General features: G+C 38.2%; 1 protein-coding gene across 10 annotated transcripts in view; it reads right to left on the bottom strand.

The window, feature by feature from the left end:
* Positions 1-14,230, bottom strand: part of LOC107227796 (rap guanine nucleotide exchange factor 2) — a 105,548-nt gene that overhangs the window by 23,202 nt on the left and 68,116 nt on the right. For 9 of the 10 annotated variants that reach the window (XM_046746588.1, XM_046746585.1, XM_046746586.1 and 6 more), the window contains one exon: positions 6,490-6,565. In XM_046746588.1, coding sequence (XP_046602544.1) covers positions 6,490-6,565 — 76 coding nt within the window. Of the gene's footprint in view, positions 1-6,489; positions 6,566-12,298; positions 12,962-14,230 lie in introns of all 10 variants that reach the window. The other variant, XM_046746587.1, reaches the window with a different exon arrangement.

Genomic DNA, 14,230 nt, shown 5'->3' with positions numbered 1-14,230 from the left:
GTCCGTAAAACACATTGAGGGGGATAAGGAGGCAAGAAAGCGAGCTACTATAAATGCATATGCGTGCATTACGTAGGCACGTATTGTACTTCACACGGTGCGTCATTCCTTCATACCGCGGAATAATATCCTGCCGTATATTTTTAAAACTAGCCGCATGCGAGTAGTTTTCGACTCCGTCGTTGCACCCGTGGACGAGAAAAAAACCCTTCTCGACCAACCACGTACTCATATTTTAAACATGTACCTACATTTGCGAGTCAAAAACATGTCAAGATACTTGTACGTGTACTCCAGGCTTCTTACGATTACGGATGAAAAAGAGAGGACGAGCTGTTATAGATCGCGAGTAGAAAGTCAGAAAGTCCGGCCGCAGCAACGCGTCGCAGCATCGAAGTGACGAGCAAATTTTCTTTTTTTTTTTTTTTTCATTTCTTTTGCATACCAGAGAAAATTTGACGCTGTGTGATTTCATCGAGATGCAACGAGTCGTGAAAAACTGTCGAAAACGATTCCCGACTGGAGTGATTTACATCAGCTATACATATATATATATATAGGATGTAACGAAGTACAAACAACCGGAGATGACTGCAGCAGTTGCAATTATATTCAACGATAACTGCAGTTGCACCCGCCGCCCGGCGGATCACACATGCATGTGTGTATGCAACTACTTTGGTGCACGCGATGCGTATGCAATTCAGAAATGCGGATGAATGACGAATAATTGAGTGTAGAAAAAAAGAGAGAGAAAGGGAGAGAGAGAGAGAGAGAGAGAGATAAAATGAAAATCAAAGAAACGAAGTAACGGAGAAAAATTAATTGGCGAAATAATAACCAAGCTGACTGTAACAAATTTTTGCAACGAAATTGCAGTTCCGGCAACGCGGCGTCTGACAAATTTCTTTAACGTCTGGCTTACGTGCACGGTATAATTGGTATCGCAATGTCGCTTATAAAGTTGCGAGAAACAGAATTACAAATCTCTCTTTCTTGAATAAGATATAATACTTGTGATACGCGTGAATCGGAAATACTCTCGGAAGCTGTGTAAGCCACGGTAATTCATCCAGACAAGGAACTTGAGAGAAAAAAGAAGGGAAAAAATGACACATGCTTCCGGCTAATCCGACGTCACAGACCGGAAGTATTCGCGCTATTTCATCCGCTGAAAATATGCGTGCATTAAGAAGGAGATGAAACCGGCGACGATGACGCTAAGCTTTTAAGCTTCGAGAGCTTTGTTCGTCATTCGGTAATTTATAGAACAGTGATCGACGAAACTTTGAAAATCAAATTTGGCTCGAGTTAGATTTCATTCAAATATGTACATACCTGTAATAGTTAACTAAAAGTGAATCTCCAATAATTCACAATTTGTACGGTACGCGTGTTTGATTCTAAAACAAGTCGAGGAAATGATTACGGCATGACAGTTTTTTTCCACCGATGGATGGATCAAACGGATATGATATAATAATTTAGTGGTCAGACGACATTGACGCAACATTTAATGCCGACGTGTTTGTCATCAAGTTGTTAAACATCATGGCATAACGTTACGCATTCCGTTTAAATGCAAAAGAATAAAATAATTGTCCGAGGTATTTAATTTTTAATTTAAAAAATTTTTTTTTCTTCGCAGCAACGCGCAAACGCGAGACTTGCGTGATCTTGAAACTACGTCAAAGTTTGGAATCATGACGCATAGACCATTTCTTCAATCTGTTATCCCTGTTTCAAAATCTTTTTTAGAAATTTCGTTACATCGTCGTACAATGGATCGGACGTGCTTTGGAAAAAAATTACGTACATTGAGAAAAGAACTCCGTGACTTAAGAAATCGTTTCGGACATAACGCGTGTAACGGTAATTACGCCAACTTCTCAGAATGGAAAGGCCTTGGCAGAGAAGTGCCCCAAGACGAGTACACGAAGAAGAGGAAGAAGAAAAAGTCGAAAAGGGATAGAGGAAGAAGAGGAAGAAGAAGACAAAAACCCTGAAAACTTCTGAAATCCTAAAACCCTTGGAACGCGATCGCGTTGCACATGTTCGCCGGGAGACTCTCTAGAATAGACTCCGGCAGTTCTTAAAATAAACAACCGCACGAACAGTAAAAAAAAAAAAGAAAAGAAAAAATAAAAAATAGCACCGCCAGAAAAATCTTAGGGGTGTCAAAAGCTCGGAATTTTTCATAACTTTCACCACTTCGTCCGTTATCGTAAATCAATTTCTGTCATTCGGGATAATATCGTCAGCCGGAAAGTTTTCAACGTTATTGTAACGATGCATACTAAGAAAAACTTGTTGTTTTGCAACTTATTACCTGAAATTTAGGGACACCGTTAAAATAAATTACGAACAAAGTCAGATTTTGTCAACTAAAGTCCAAAGGTGCGAGATAGCAATTTTTGTTTCAACGCTACAAACTTCACCTTCATATATCACAATCTACTGTAATAGTTATTACAGATTATACGTAGATACAATGAAAACACTGCTGCGAACGAAGTTTGAAATATTTGCTAATTTGTAATCATTTATATTTGATAAATCAAATAAAAAACTTCTGGAAGCTTAAGGTCGTAAGAATCGATCCGCTTATCAATCCTCAGTTATTCAAAACAAGTAGAATTGAAAAAAAAACTTCCACTCATTATCAACGGACTAATTACGTTCAGTCGCGAGAATCGAGTGTAAGATTCATTCGCGGAAAATCAGTAAAAAAAATTTTACCTACTTTTCTTTCTTGTTTTTTTCTTTTTCTTTTTTTTTTTTATCAAGAAATACGTGCGTCTGTAAAACGGGCGTAGAATTCATTTCTGCAGAACTTTTACGGCAGCTTTGTGTAAGACGAGCGCCTAACTTCTCCATTCTCCTGCATCTCTCCTCCGCTTTTTAGGTCAAAGAAAATTAAGTGGGTCATTTAGAGCAGTAGTTCAAGGGTCGGAATTGGAGTTGAAGAGAAGCAACGAGGCTAACGAAGCTGTGCATAATTTAATATACACGTGGATACCGAATGACATTTGGTTATTTACCCGAAGTATCAAACTTTCAAAAGCTCGTAGAAAATTCTCACCCCCTTGCTGCTGCTGCTGGTGCTGAGAAATATTTCTCACCGTTGAAACTCGTAACACATATCGACTGAAAGTTTCGTAGAAAATTAAATTGAAACTCCCTGACTTATTTATATCGAATCAAAAAAATTATTCAACTTTCAAAGAACAAACTTCATTCTCCGCACGAAAAAAAAAAGAAGCAAATTCAATTCGACCTTAGATAACTGATCGACTGATCGAAACCAGAAAAAGGAGTTGAGGAAAAAAAGATTCATTCACAAGTTTCAAATCGAATTCATTGACTTTGGCCAATTGTTATTGTTATTATTATTATTATGTCTTTTTTCTATCAGCTACACAGATGGCGAAATTCGCGATTGTCTGATCCAGTCTTGACAAAAAAAAAAAAAAAATAATGAAATCATAATCAAGTGATGAGAAATTGATTCGACGTGGGAATTGCACGAGTATATATAATATAAGAATTGGACCTCAAGCTGGAGAATTTTCTTCGCCGTGATCGTTGCGCAACTTTTATTTCTAAATTTAATCGTATTACACAGGGTACAAAGGACCAACGAACAAGGTCTACTATTTCCTTTGTAGTATTAGATATGGGGATATACGCGTCCAGGCGTAGGTCGTAGGTCTGTAGATATAATATTGTTGGAAAACGCGGAGCGAATCGCGAGGCAATCCTTTCCCAGCTTTTCACCTACGTAGCCAAAAGTAATATAGATGCTAATGGAAAGGGTGGAGGAAAAGTTTCGTTCCCGTGTATATTATTCACTGCGGCGTAGTTAGAAAGAGAAAAAAAAAAGAAAAAAAAAAGCAACGACGAAAAGCTTTTTCATTTTTCATCCCGCGTCTCACCTTTTCTCTTTCCCCACCTGCATCGAATTCTATACCCGTACCCTAATCCATCATACTCGTTGTCATTGAAAATTGATCTCATACATACATATACATATAATTAATATTAATCGTCACGTTATGGGTACAAAGTATAATTGCGAGTGAGACTTTTCTTCTTTTGAGTCAATTTTACATCGTGGCAGATGCAGCAGCATGGTTTATACATGCAGGAGTGATTTCGTGATTATAGTTTGAAAATGGATAAAATATTCCTTTCGAGGAGAATTGACGCTTTATTTAAAGCTTCTTTCGAACGAGACTGTAAATATAAAAAGTTGGGTGGGGGTCAAAATCCCGAAAGACCAAAAATTCGACTAACCGATCTAACGAATTTGTCGATCTAACCGAACGTTCTTGTATTCGAAAAAAGTATCTTCAGAACAATCTGCATTCCGAATAAACAAAGTACAGGATGTGAAGATAGTAGAAAAATGAATGTACCGAAATTAAATATTGGGAGCGGCTGGTACTTCGGACAGTCAAAGTTCAGAAGGAGGAATATTTCTGACATCTACAAAATGCAGAAGAACTAGAATTCCGAAATCTCGTGAAAATTCGAAATTCGTGACATTCGTAAACTCGACGCCAGTTTTATCAAGATTACCTCGTTGTACTGGAGGATCGTCCGTGTCATTAAAGCCAAAAAGAATTGTCAACATATTTTTAGTAACATTTAAACGGTGCATTTTTTTTACCGTAGGTTTGATTTATTCAAGACATTATTGCATTAAATCGCCTTCCACATTCACGTCAGGGTTCTCGGGTCGCTTCACAAGCGTAACTCCATCGATTAGCTGAAACTATTGACGTTGAAAGGAATAAATAAACGTGTTTCCGACGTCTTGCAACCTTCCGGTATTTTGTCCATTCTGTCTCACAATCAGCGGGTCTCGAGATTTCGATAAATTTTCGAAAACGGCGCCTGTCCGACATTTGAAAAGTCACCTTTTTGACTGTTCAGTAATTTCGCAGTACAATATTTTGTTTGTACATTTTTTTTCTCAATATTTATCTATCTACAAGACAACTTTTCGTGCTTATAACGCTTTCTACGTTTTTAACTGTCGGTAATTTGACTTTCGCAATTTCGTCCCGTCGACCTTTTTGGTCATTCGCATTTTTCTATCCCACCCCCAAAGTCGAGAACAGAAAAATATTGAACCCATTCGTACATCGTCTCAATTTTATAATCGATACACAGTCCGACGATGATCCATCGCACGTCCAACGACAATGATTAATTGTATTCAAATTTGAATCCATTTCACTTACTCCCCTCTATACCTTACATAATCCAAAAGAAATCACGGATATCACGTTTCGAGGCAGAGTTTCCTTAAAAATCTGCATAATACCCGGGGAGTTGTCTCTATAACCTACAAGCATCATAACGTCGTGGAAAGTATCGATTAACCGTCGTAGAGGATTTTCGTACCTGCAGGTCTGCGCGGATCAGATTATTCTCTCGTCGAAGGTAAGCTGCCGTGGCCGTCTCTCGGTACGGACCTCGAGTCGTTCGACCGTCTCACAATCAGTCTTGTTAGTTGATAACCTAACTCTGCCTATGGCTATTCAGCGTGAAGATATTACCGAGTATTGAAAAGGCGTTCAATATTCCACGGAGCAGGCCGCTTTTACGATTTAACCCTTTCGGTGGCTTTTCGTGTGACCGAAAATTGACAAAACTCGTGTGTTTGTCATTTTTTTTTGTATATTTCATGCAAAATCCTGATTTTTACGCATTTCCAGGTTAAAAACAAAAACAATACTTAAGCTTTGGAATGATTAGGATTTTTTCTTACACCATAATTGTTTATAAATAAACATGTGCAGATGAAAAAAAGAAAACGTATTTTCGCGGATGTGATTCGTTAGCGGAGAAATTTGACAATGAACGTATACTAAGAACGCTTGGAATTCATTGTATAACAAACAGAGATCTCAGAATGACCATTAGATTTACAAAATTCAATGCATAGGGGTAGTTTTCACCCTCCTTAAGGGTGCATATAGATAGTGTTGGGGGTGGCACCTATTCTCGGCCTAAAATCTTACTCGATCGAAATAAATATTCATACAAAGATCTCATTCAAGAAGACTGTCTGTTTAACAATGTTGCTAATTCACCCCATTTTCACCCCATTCTAGGGGTTGTTTTTGGTTTAATTAAATTTTACATTAGTTTCGCATTCAGCGTCGATAAATACATTATATAAAAGAAATATATAATGGCACTTCCGTACCAAAAAAAAAAAAGAAAGTGAATTGCACGAATGAAAGTGTTGAATAACGAATAAGCTTCGTCCAGGTGACTAAAAGGGTTGAAAACTTGAAACGTTTAGTGTTTTTTTATCTTCCCGAAAAATTCCCTTTGAAACGAGTAAGTCGAGTTGAAGACGAATCGAAGTCACTGACGTGTAAAATCAATTTTCAACAATAAGAAGGAAAGCAACGAGGTATAAACGACATCGGATACAGCGTGTACAAAAAGGTGAATAATTTTTATACTCACGACTATCATCTCGGAGGGTTCCAAGACGAAGCATTCGTTCGGCCTTCGGGCGCTTCCTCCCGTCCGCTTACCAAAGCTGAAACACGGAAAGTAGACGAGGTCGTAAAGTTATTTGATACGTGTCAAGTCACCGCATACGGACTAAAAAATCTCTGATAAACGGTTACATCGCAGCGGTTGGTACATATGCAAATAGGGTGTGAGACACGTGTATTCAACGACGGTAAAACGAGATTGAGATAATTGTTTATCTTACACCCTCCGCGGGCAATCTCAGGGCTGTTAAAAACACACACACACACACACAGGTATAAGAAATTTGGTCGACTTGCTTTACATAAATTTTCCAAAAAAAAGTTCAATCTCTGGAAAAGCTTCTTTGAAAATCCTTCCCCTTCCTGTCCCCGATTTCCACCGTTCCTTCTACCTTCCAAGTGCGTAATTTTAACTGAACGGGGTTGCGCGCGGGATTTTTAATAAGACGAGAGAGGTCAAGTGCTCTTTTTGTTATAACAGGTTCAAAGCTCATAATCCGGCTGTTTGTACCGGGACGTCGTTTGCCAAGTTTTTATGAAAATTTATAACGCGTCAAGAGAAAGCGAAAAATAAGGCAAGGAGGAAGAAAAAACGTTGACGCGAGGTTATTTCTTACAGGTATTCCTAAACCGAGACTGAAAGGTCAGAACACAAGAGGTGTACAAGTGATGTAAATTAATTAGGATGGCCACAAATTTTTGGGAAAACAATTCCACGATATTTCCAGGTTTTCCAAGACCTAAAAACCTAGTTTTACCTGACATTTTCCCAGTTTTACTAAGTTACTAAAACCTAAATCGTTCAGCTTATTGACTGTATATTCGGTTCGAATTCAATTCGAATTGAATAAAAATATAACGTACGAAAAAAGTCAGTTTAAGCCAATTTCTTTTCTCCACGAAAAAACGTAAGCTTGTTACCTCAAAAAAAATGTTCCCAATTACGGTGATAGAAAACAGATATATTCAGTTGTTTGCACGACCAAATTAAAAATCCCCTCACAATTCCAGGTTTTTCATGACCCCTTTTTAATACTTTGATAATTCCAGGTTTTTCAGTTCTGTGGCCAAACCTGGTAAGTACCTGAAATATTTAAACCCGACTAAAATAACCGAATTTCGTCCGGCGAGTGTTAATCGACAACTCCGGTCGCGTAATTCGATTCCCGTAATTCTGCATAACTCTGCGCCGCCGATACCTACGTACATCCATATACTTATATACGTATATTATGTATTGGGACAATTGGCAGGTGTCACACAGAGATTTGTCAACGTTTGTAGTTAAAAACCGTTACTCTTCCTATTTTGCATCTGCACGTGATTCGATTTCACGGACAACGATCACGCCGCGCGGCTTTAGCCCCCCTCACCTTTTACGTCTATTATTTTCTGTTCACTTTTTCCTCTTTCTGGTTCGTAAAAGTTTAACAACTTTTCGATCGGAAGTTTTGTTTGATGAGCAGTACAATAAAATAAAAAAAATAAATAAATAACGGGTAAAACAGAACGTGGAAAAAGGGGAGAGAATTTTGTTTCAACATCAAAGTGAAACTTTTTCAAAGGGGTGATATAAACGCGCTGCACACCGCCTAACGCCTGCAACATCAGAATGTAGCAGCAGCGGTACAGGCGAGATGCATTGCTGTACAGTAAGTTTGATTCGGTTAGCGGTTAGAAAATAGAGAGCGCCTTGCGCGATGCAACCAAGCGTACATGGACGCGATTGCAAGTTGCCTGTAGAGCGGCGTTGAATGAATTCTTCATTCCAAGTGACTTGTTTTTTCTTCTTTGCCATTCGTATCTTTCAGCTTGCTCGGAATTTTACCGCTCTTTTGTTACCACCGCAGATTAGCACGAAAATCGCTCGTTACGGTAGGGGATTAAATTTGTTTATTTTTCTAATCAATAAGAAGATAAGAATCTACAATTTACAAGTGACTTAAGAATTTATTTCCTTGACTGTTCATCTGGTAGGTAAAGCAAAAATAAAACAAAAACAAAGAAGAAGAATAAAATAGTTTTGTGTGGTGTGAAAGAATCGTGTGAAAATTGAAAAATGTTTATATATTATACGTATAAAATGGGGTGGGGGTCAAAACTTGGAAAGATCAATATTTGGCATGGTCGATGTATCGAAATTTCAAATGTTTGAAAATAATATAACGAAAGATGAGTTGTTCGAAATTATGATCAGAATAACTACCAATCAGTGACACTTTCAAAAATCAATATTTCGAACAATTCAACTTTCGCTAATTTGTTCTCACATGTTTGATATTTCGATATTTCAGCCAGTCCAAATATCAAACTCTTCCAAGTTTTGACTCGCGAGCATAAAACGAGTCTCGAGAAACGTGTTCGATTAATCTCGATAACGGTCACCGACGACAGTAAAACAATCGATTTCTATTCTAACGAAATAATATAATCGGTCCGTTGAATCGATTTTGGCAAATTCTACCGTTGTACATCCATCAGCCGATGTTGTGAAGCAACAAGATCAACAACAACAACGACAACAACGTGACGGCATGAATCGGCGACCGGTTAATTAGAGTTCCGCAAGAGTTACGCATCGAACGAAGAACGATCGGGTTTCCTCGCCTTCTTGGAGGATTCCTGAGGTGAAATTTTAATTTCTAAAAAGTCGGAGAAATCCGGAAAGGCCGAATCGCCGTTGCGTCCTTGTTTGTCCCTACTTCTCCTTGTCTCCGTGTATAATTTACGGCTAATTGTAAAACGAACTAAACCACCAGCTGCAGCACCGGCAGCGGTGCTGAGCTAAGCTAATAACTGTTGCCTGAGCTAAACCGTTTTCATTGTTCCGACCTCCACTTCATCCTCCAGCGTATACAGTACCTTATACACACCTTTCGTTCCAACTATACGGATATTGCCCGAGCTGTATTACTTATACACCTTACACACCGCTTGCACACTCTTAGCGTCTAAGAGCTGAGGCGAGGCTCTGTTCTCGGTTCTCGGCTAACCGGGAGTGCATTTAACGGGGGTTTTAGCTGGTTTACGCGATAAAATAAACCGGCGCCTTGTACTCGCGGGTAATATTCTGTGTGAGAATGGGAGAAGACGTTCGGTGTTGTAACAGTGGAAAAGTTTACAATAAATTCGCGATACCAGACGCGGAAATTAAATTTAAACCAGGAGAGAAAGAAGAGAGGAAAAATAAAAATAAAATGTATAAATTATGCAAACGGAAAGAATAAGCAACGGGGGGAAAGAAAGTTGAATTAAATCGGAACTAATTCAACGGTTCGCGGTATGCTTCGGTTAAAAACAACATATTTTACATCGCCGCATTTCTCGCGCATATTATTCTGTTCGACGAATCGTTCAGATAAATCCCAGGAAATTTATAATTTTCTTTTTTTTTTCCTCCTTTCTTTCCTTTATCTCTGCTAATCCAAAAGCTTCACCCTCGGCAGTCGATTATTCTGCGAGAATACGATTGGAGTGTTTTTCCCCCCTCTTTTTCTTATTTTCCCTGGTTTTTTTTTTTTTTTTTTTTTTTTTTTTTTTTTTTTTTTTTTTTTTTTTTTTTTTTTTTTTTTTTTTTTTAAATAGCATTTCTTTAACGAAGAATATTACGAATAAGCTGTAATATTTTGCCACCCCAACTCCTCGAGTAATTAAAGAAAAGGAGGAAAAAAAACAAAATTAATAAGAATCGGATCAACCGACGATTTACGTTTTAGAATGAAGTTGTATAAGGATGTATAAGGAATATTAAAATTTCATCCTTATTTTTAATAGGATGTAATATTTCTCACTAATTGAACAGGTATAATTATTATAAGACTGAGCTGTTCAGGCAAACTTGAGATGATAAAAATATGAATTAATTGAGCAGGAAAAGAAGGAGAAAAAAAAATATTTCAAACCTCGGACAGGAAAGGTGGATAACTCGAGAAGACGTTTCTCAATTACTTACGATAATTATTTACGAAAGAAAAATCGCAATGATATTAGAATTTGTCTTCATGTTTTACTTACGCACGTATAAGTGAGTGGGTATATATTCTATTAAATAAACGAACCATTCCGTCCATCGAACACAGTAATATACCCTGAATTGAAATATCACGCGTCGATTGAATTCGCGAATTCCTTGTAAAATATTCAAATCGCAAAGTATATATAATACATACCTAAACCTTCTGCCGCGTATATACGATGAAGAAGAAAATATTTTTCTTCTTCCCTTTAGATCCCAAGGGGTGAGAAAAGAAAGGAAAAAAGGTTCGGTGCTGCACGATTCGACAAACACTTTATTATGCATATTCTATTTCTCACCATCTCTCTCTTTGGCTTTCCATGAACGCCCTCGAGGGCCGTTTTGGAAAATGCTCCTCCCCCCTCAAAAAAAAGTTAAAAGTCTGCGGAAAATCTCTTTGACATGTTCGCACTCCGACAATATAATATAATACTCCGATGTTCCATAACACAAACCTCGAAATTTCTCGCTCTCCTAAACAAATATTTTAACCCATCGTTGCTATAAAATTTGCTCAGCGTTTGAAATAAATATTCTCGAAATTTCCAAATTAACACGATCAGAGAAGAAAAAAAAAAATCGATTCCAAATATCAGTTTCCCAAGTCACCGAGTCAATTTTTACCAAAAATAAATTGTTTGGTTACCTAGGCTGTCAACTATGGAATATAAATTTCACACCACTTTGTTATACCTAAAAAATAATATTTTCCGGTTGTGGTAGAAAAAAAAAGGAAAGGAAAGAAAAATTCGGTCAGGAAAAGTATGTGGGGCATTCCACGTCAAATTAGCAGTCCATTTTCCTCGCCTCCTTTGATTCTAATCACTTTTTTTTATGATGCTCTCACCGACTTAAAAGGGTTTCGGAATTTTTTTTCAGAATTTTTTAGGCACCGTGGAAATTGGAAAAAAAAAATCAAAAACCAATTTCAAATACGTCAGTTGTAAAAGCGTTGAAAAAATTCACACAGATTCTACAATTTGAAAAGTGAATTTTAAGCACCACACGATAATGTGATCTCAATATTTACTATTTGTTTGGCAAGTTTTTAGTTCTTCCATGTCGGAATTAAGGTTTTTTTTTTTATTTCCCGATCTAAATAGATCACGAAATCATGAAAATAGTGTAATTGAGAAATTGATTTGGATCGAGGCATATTTAAAAAAAAAAAAACGCACTTCCGACATGGAAAAACTGAAAAATTGCCAAAAAAGATAGCAAATATTAAGATCCCATTATCGTGTGGTGTTCAAAAATTATATTTTAAATCATAGAATTAGTGTGTATTTCAGAAATTGGTTTTAGTCTTTTACTCCCATCAACGACGCGATACAATATCAATTTATGTGATCTAATTGTAAGTATCAATTATTATTATTGTCTTACTTACCAATTACCCACTTGAAACCCACTCAACAACACAAGCGAAAGATAAATGAATCTTTTCACCTGATATTGAAAAATATTTTTAATCAAACTATAAATTATCAAAAAACTTTTCCGCTATCAAGACCACTCGGTATAGAAACTTACGAAATTTTGGTTTCAAATGCGACGTTTCAAAAAAAAAAAAAAAAAAAAACGAACCAGCCGATTAATCGATTAATTTCTACCTCTTTAATCGAGTCGTGTTCGATTATTATTTTCGACTCGATTAATCGAGACAATCTCCAGCCTCATACACGATCTACCGATTCCCCGATGAATGCCCCACACGTTTCCAACGTAAACTTTTCTCTGTCGCGAGTCTGAGCCTCACCAAACGGAAAACCTCCTCCTGGGAAAGGAGGGCGGTGGCGGTGGCTGCGTCCTGTGACTCGTCCTGTCGACGCTCTCGCTTCTGAGGGCTTGAATGGCCCTCGGCAAGGCTCTGAAGGGTTCGGCACCTCCGTGGGCGGCGGGTCCACCCCCGTGGAAGCTGTTCCACCTTCGCACCGGCCCCCTGATTCCCCCGGTCGCAGCGGCAGCAGCAGCAGCAGCAACGCCGGAGTTAGAATTGACGGGGGGCTGCTGGCACGTGTGTTTTCGCATCTCTGGATGTGACGCGAGGGTGAAAACCTCCTCCTCCTCCTCCTCCTCACGCTCACCTTCCTCTCGCCGCCCGATATTCCCCTCGCCAATTACCCCCCATTGTTCAATATTTCTATTACTCTTATTATTGTTGTTGTTGTTATTATTATCAATATTGTGGGTCTTGTTACTTGAACGGTATATGATTCTTTGTTATTATTTATAGCGTAACTTCACTTTCTGTTCATTATCGTTTATAATATTCTCTCTTATATGCAGCATGTTACAATATTACCTCGATGCGATTCTTTTGATTATTTATAACATTTGACCGCACAGTTTCAGAGAGCACACTTTTCACTATACATACGTATTACGGTTACGCGAAACAAACGTATCGGTCCTTAGAATTCTGTTCTTCATGTGCGGGGAGTGAAAAAAAAAGAAAAAAATCACCATGAGTATAAACATAAACGACAAATAGACAAGCAGAGAGAAGAAAATTTTTCATATTTCTTTTCCCGTGCGGTTGAACAGGACACGAGTGAGTGATCGCATACGAGCCTGCGGAGTTCTCGGGATGCCGAGTGTGTGTAACATAAAATATAATATAACCTGCCGGCATGTGAGGCAAGGTGACGCGACAACAGGGAGAGGGGGAGGTGTTTCATTATCGTTTAAAAATTTTTGATGGGAGGAGAGGAGGGGAATGAGAAGGAGAAATGGAAAACGAAGAAAAGAAAAAAATACGAAACGTACGCGATAAGAGGAGAAGACCGGTAGACGAAATCCGAAACCGAAACGGTTGCAAACACGTTGCAGTGTTGAGTTTATAATTCGTATCGCGCGTTATCAGCTCAACACGGAGACACGGAGGGGTGATACGAGGAATATGGTTAGAGAAGGAAAAAGAAAAGAACAAAATTCTTCCTCGGCGATGCGGCAGAGAGAAGTAGAAACCCAGAAGATATACGTACCCACGCCACGATATTATGTAAGAGATGTTTTAATCACCCCCGAGTCAACTCGTTGCGCGCAGATTTTACTACAATATCATAACGCAGGTATATGTATATTATAAACGGAGAAAAATAAATAAATAAATAAATATACAAGATAAAAACAAAATCTTCCGGCGAACGAATTTGATATTTGTAATATATTTGAAATTATTTTTTCAGCTTTTAACGCTGGTGTTGAGTTGTTGTCTGTTTTTTTTTCTTCAAATTTCTTATTCAATATCACTTATCGCAATATATTTCTCGTCGCTTATGCCACGCGTGTTTGAAAACGAGCATCGAGGAATGATTGCGGTGTAGAATAAACGCGCGTTTTCAAAAATCCGCGAGCCTGTAAGCTCCGCAACCGTACGTATACGTATAATTGACGATTAGGGGCGTATAACTCGAGGCGTAAAAGCTACGCATTGGTGTCATCGTCACGGATTAGTACCAAGCAGGAACAGCAACAACAAGTTGCGAGCTCCATTATCTGCCACTGACCATTCAATACGCAGTGTAATAACCACGCGTATAAAATATACACACACACGCACGTATATCATTATCGCTAGACGAGAATTTAATTATCAAAGCTCGGTCATTCATGCGAGGCGCTTCTGACCGTTGCTCCGATTCGAATCCTCAGCGTGTAAATGTAGGTATGTATGCGAGTATAATCG

This window comes from Neodiprion lecontei, chromosome 1 (genome assembly GCF_021901455.1).
Source record: "Neodiprion lecontei isolate iyNeoLeco1 chromosome 1, iyNeoLeco1.1, whole genome shotgun sequence".
Classification (NCBI taxonomy): Eukaryota; Metazoa; Arthropoda; class Insecta; order Hymenoptera; family Diprionidae; genus Neodiprion; species Neodiprion lecontei.
Note: the sequence above shows the minus strand (reverse complement) of the source record. Positions and strands in the feature narration are given on the sequence as shown.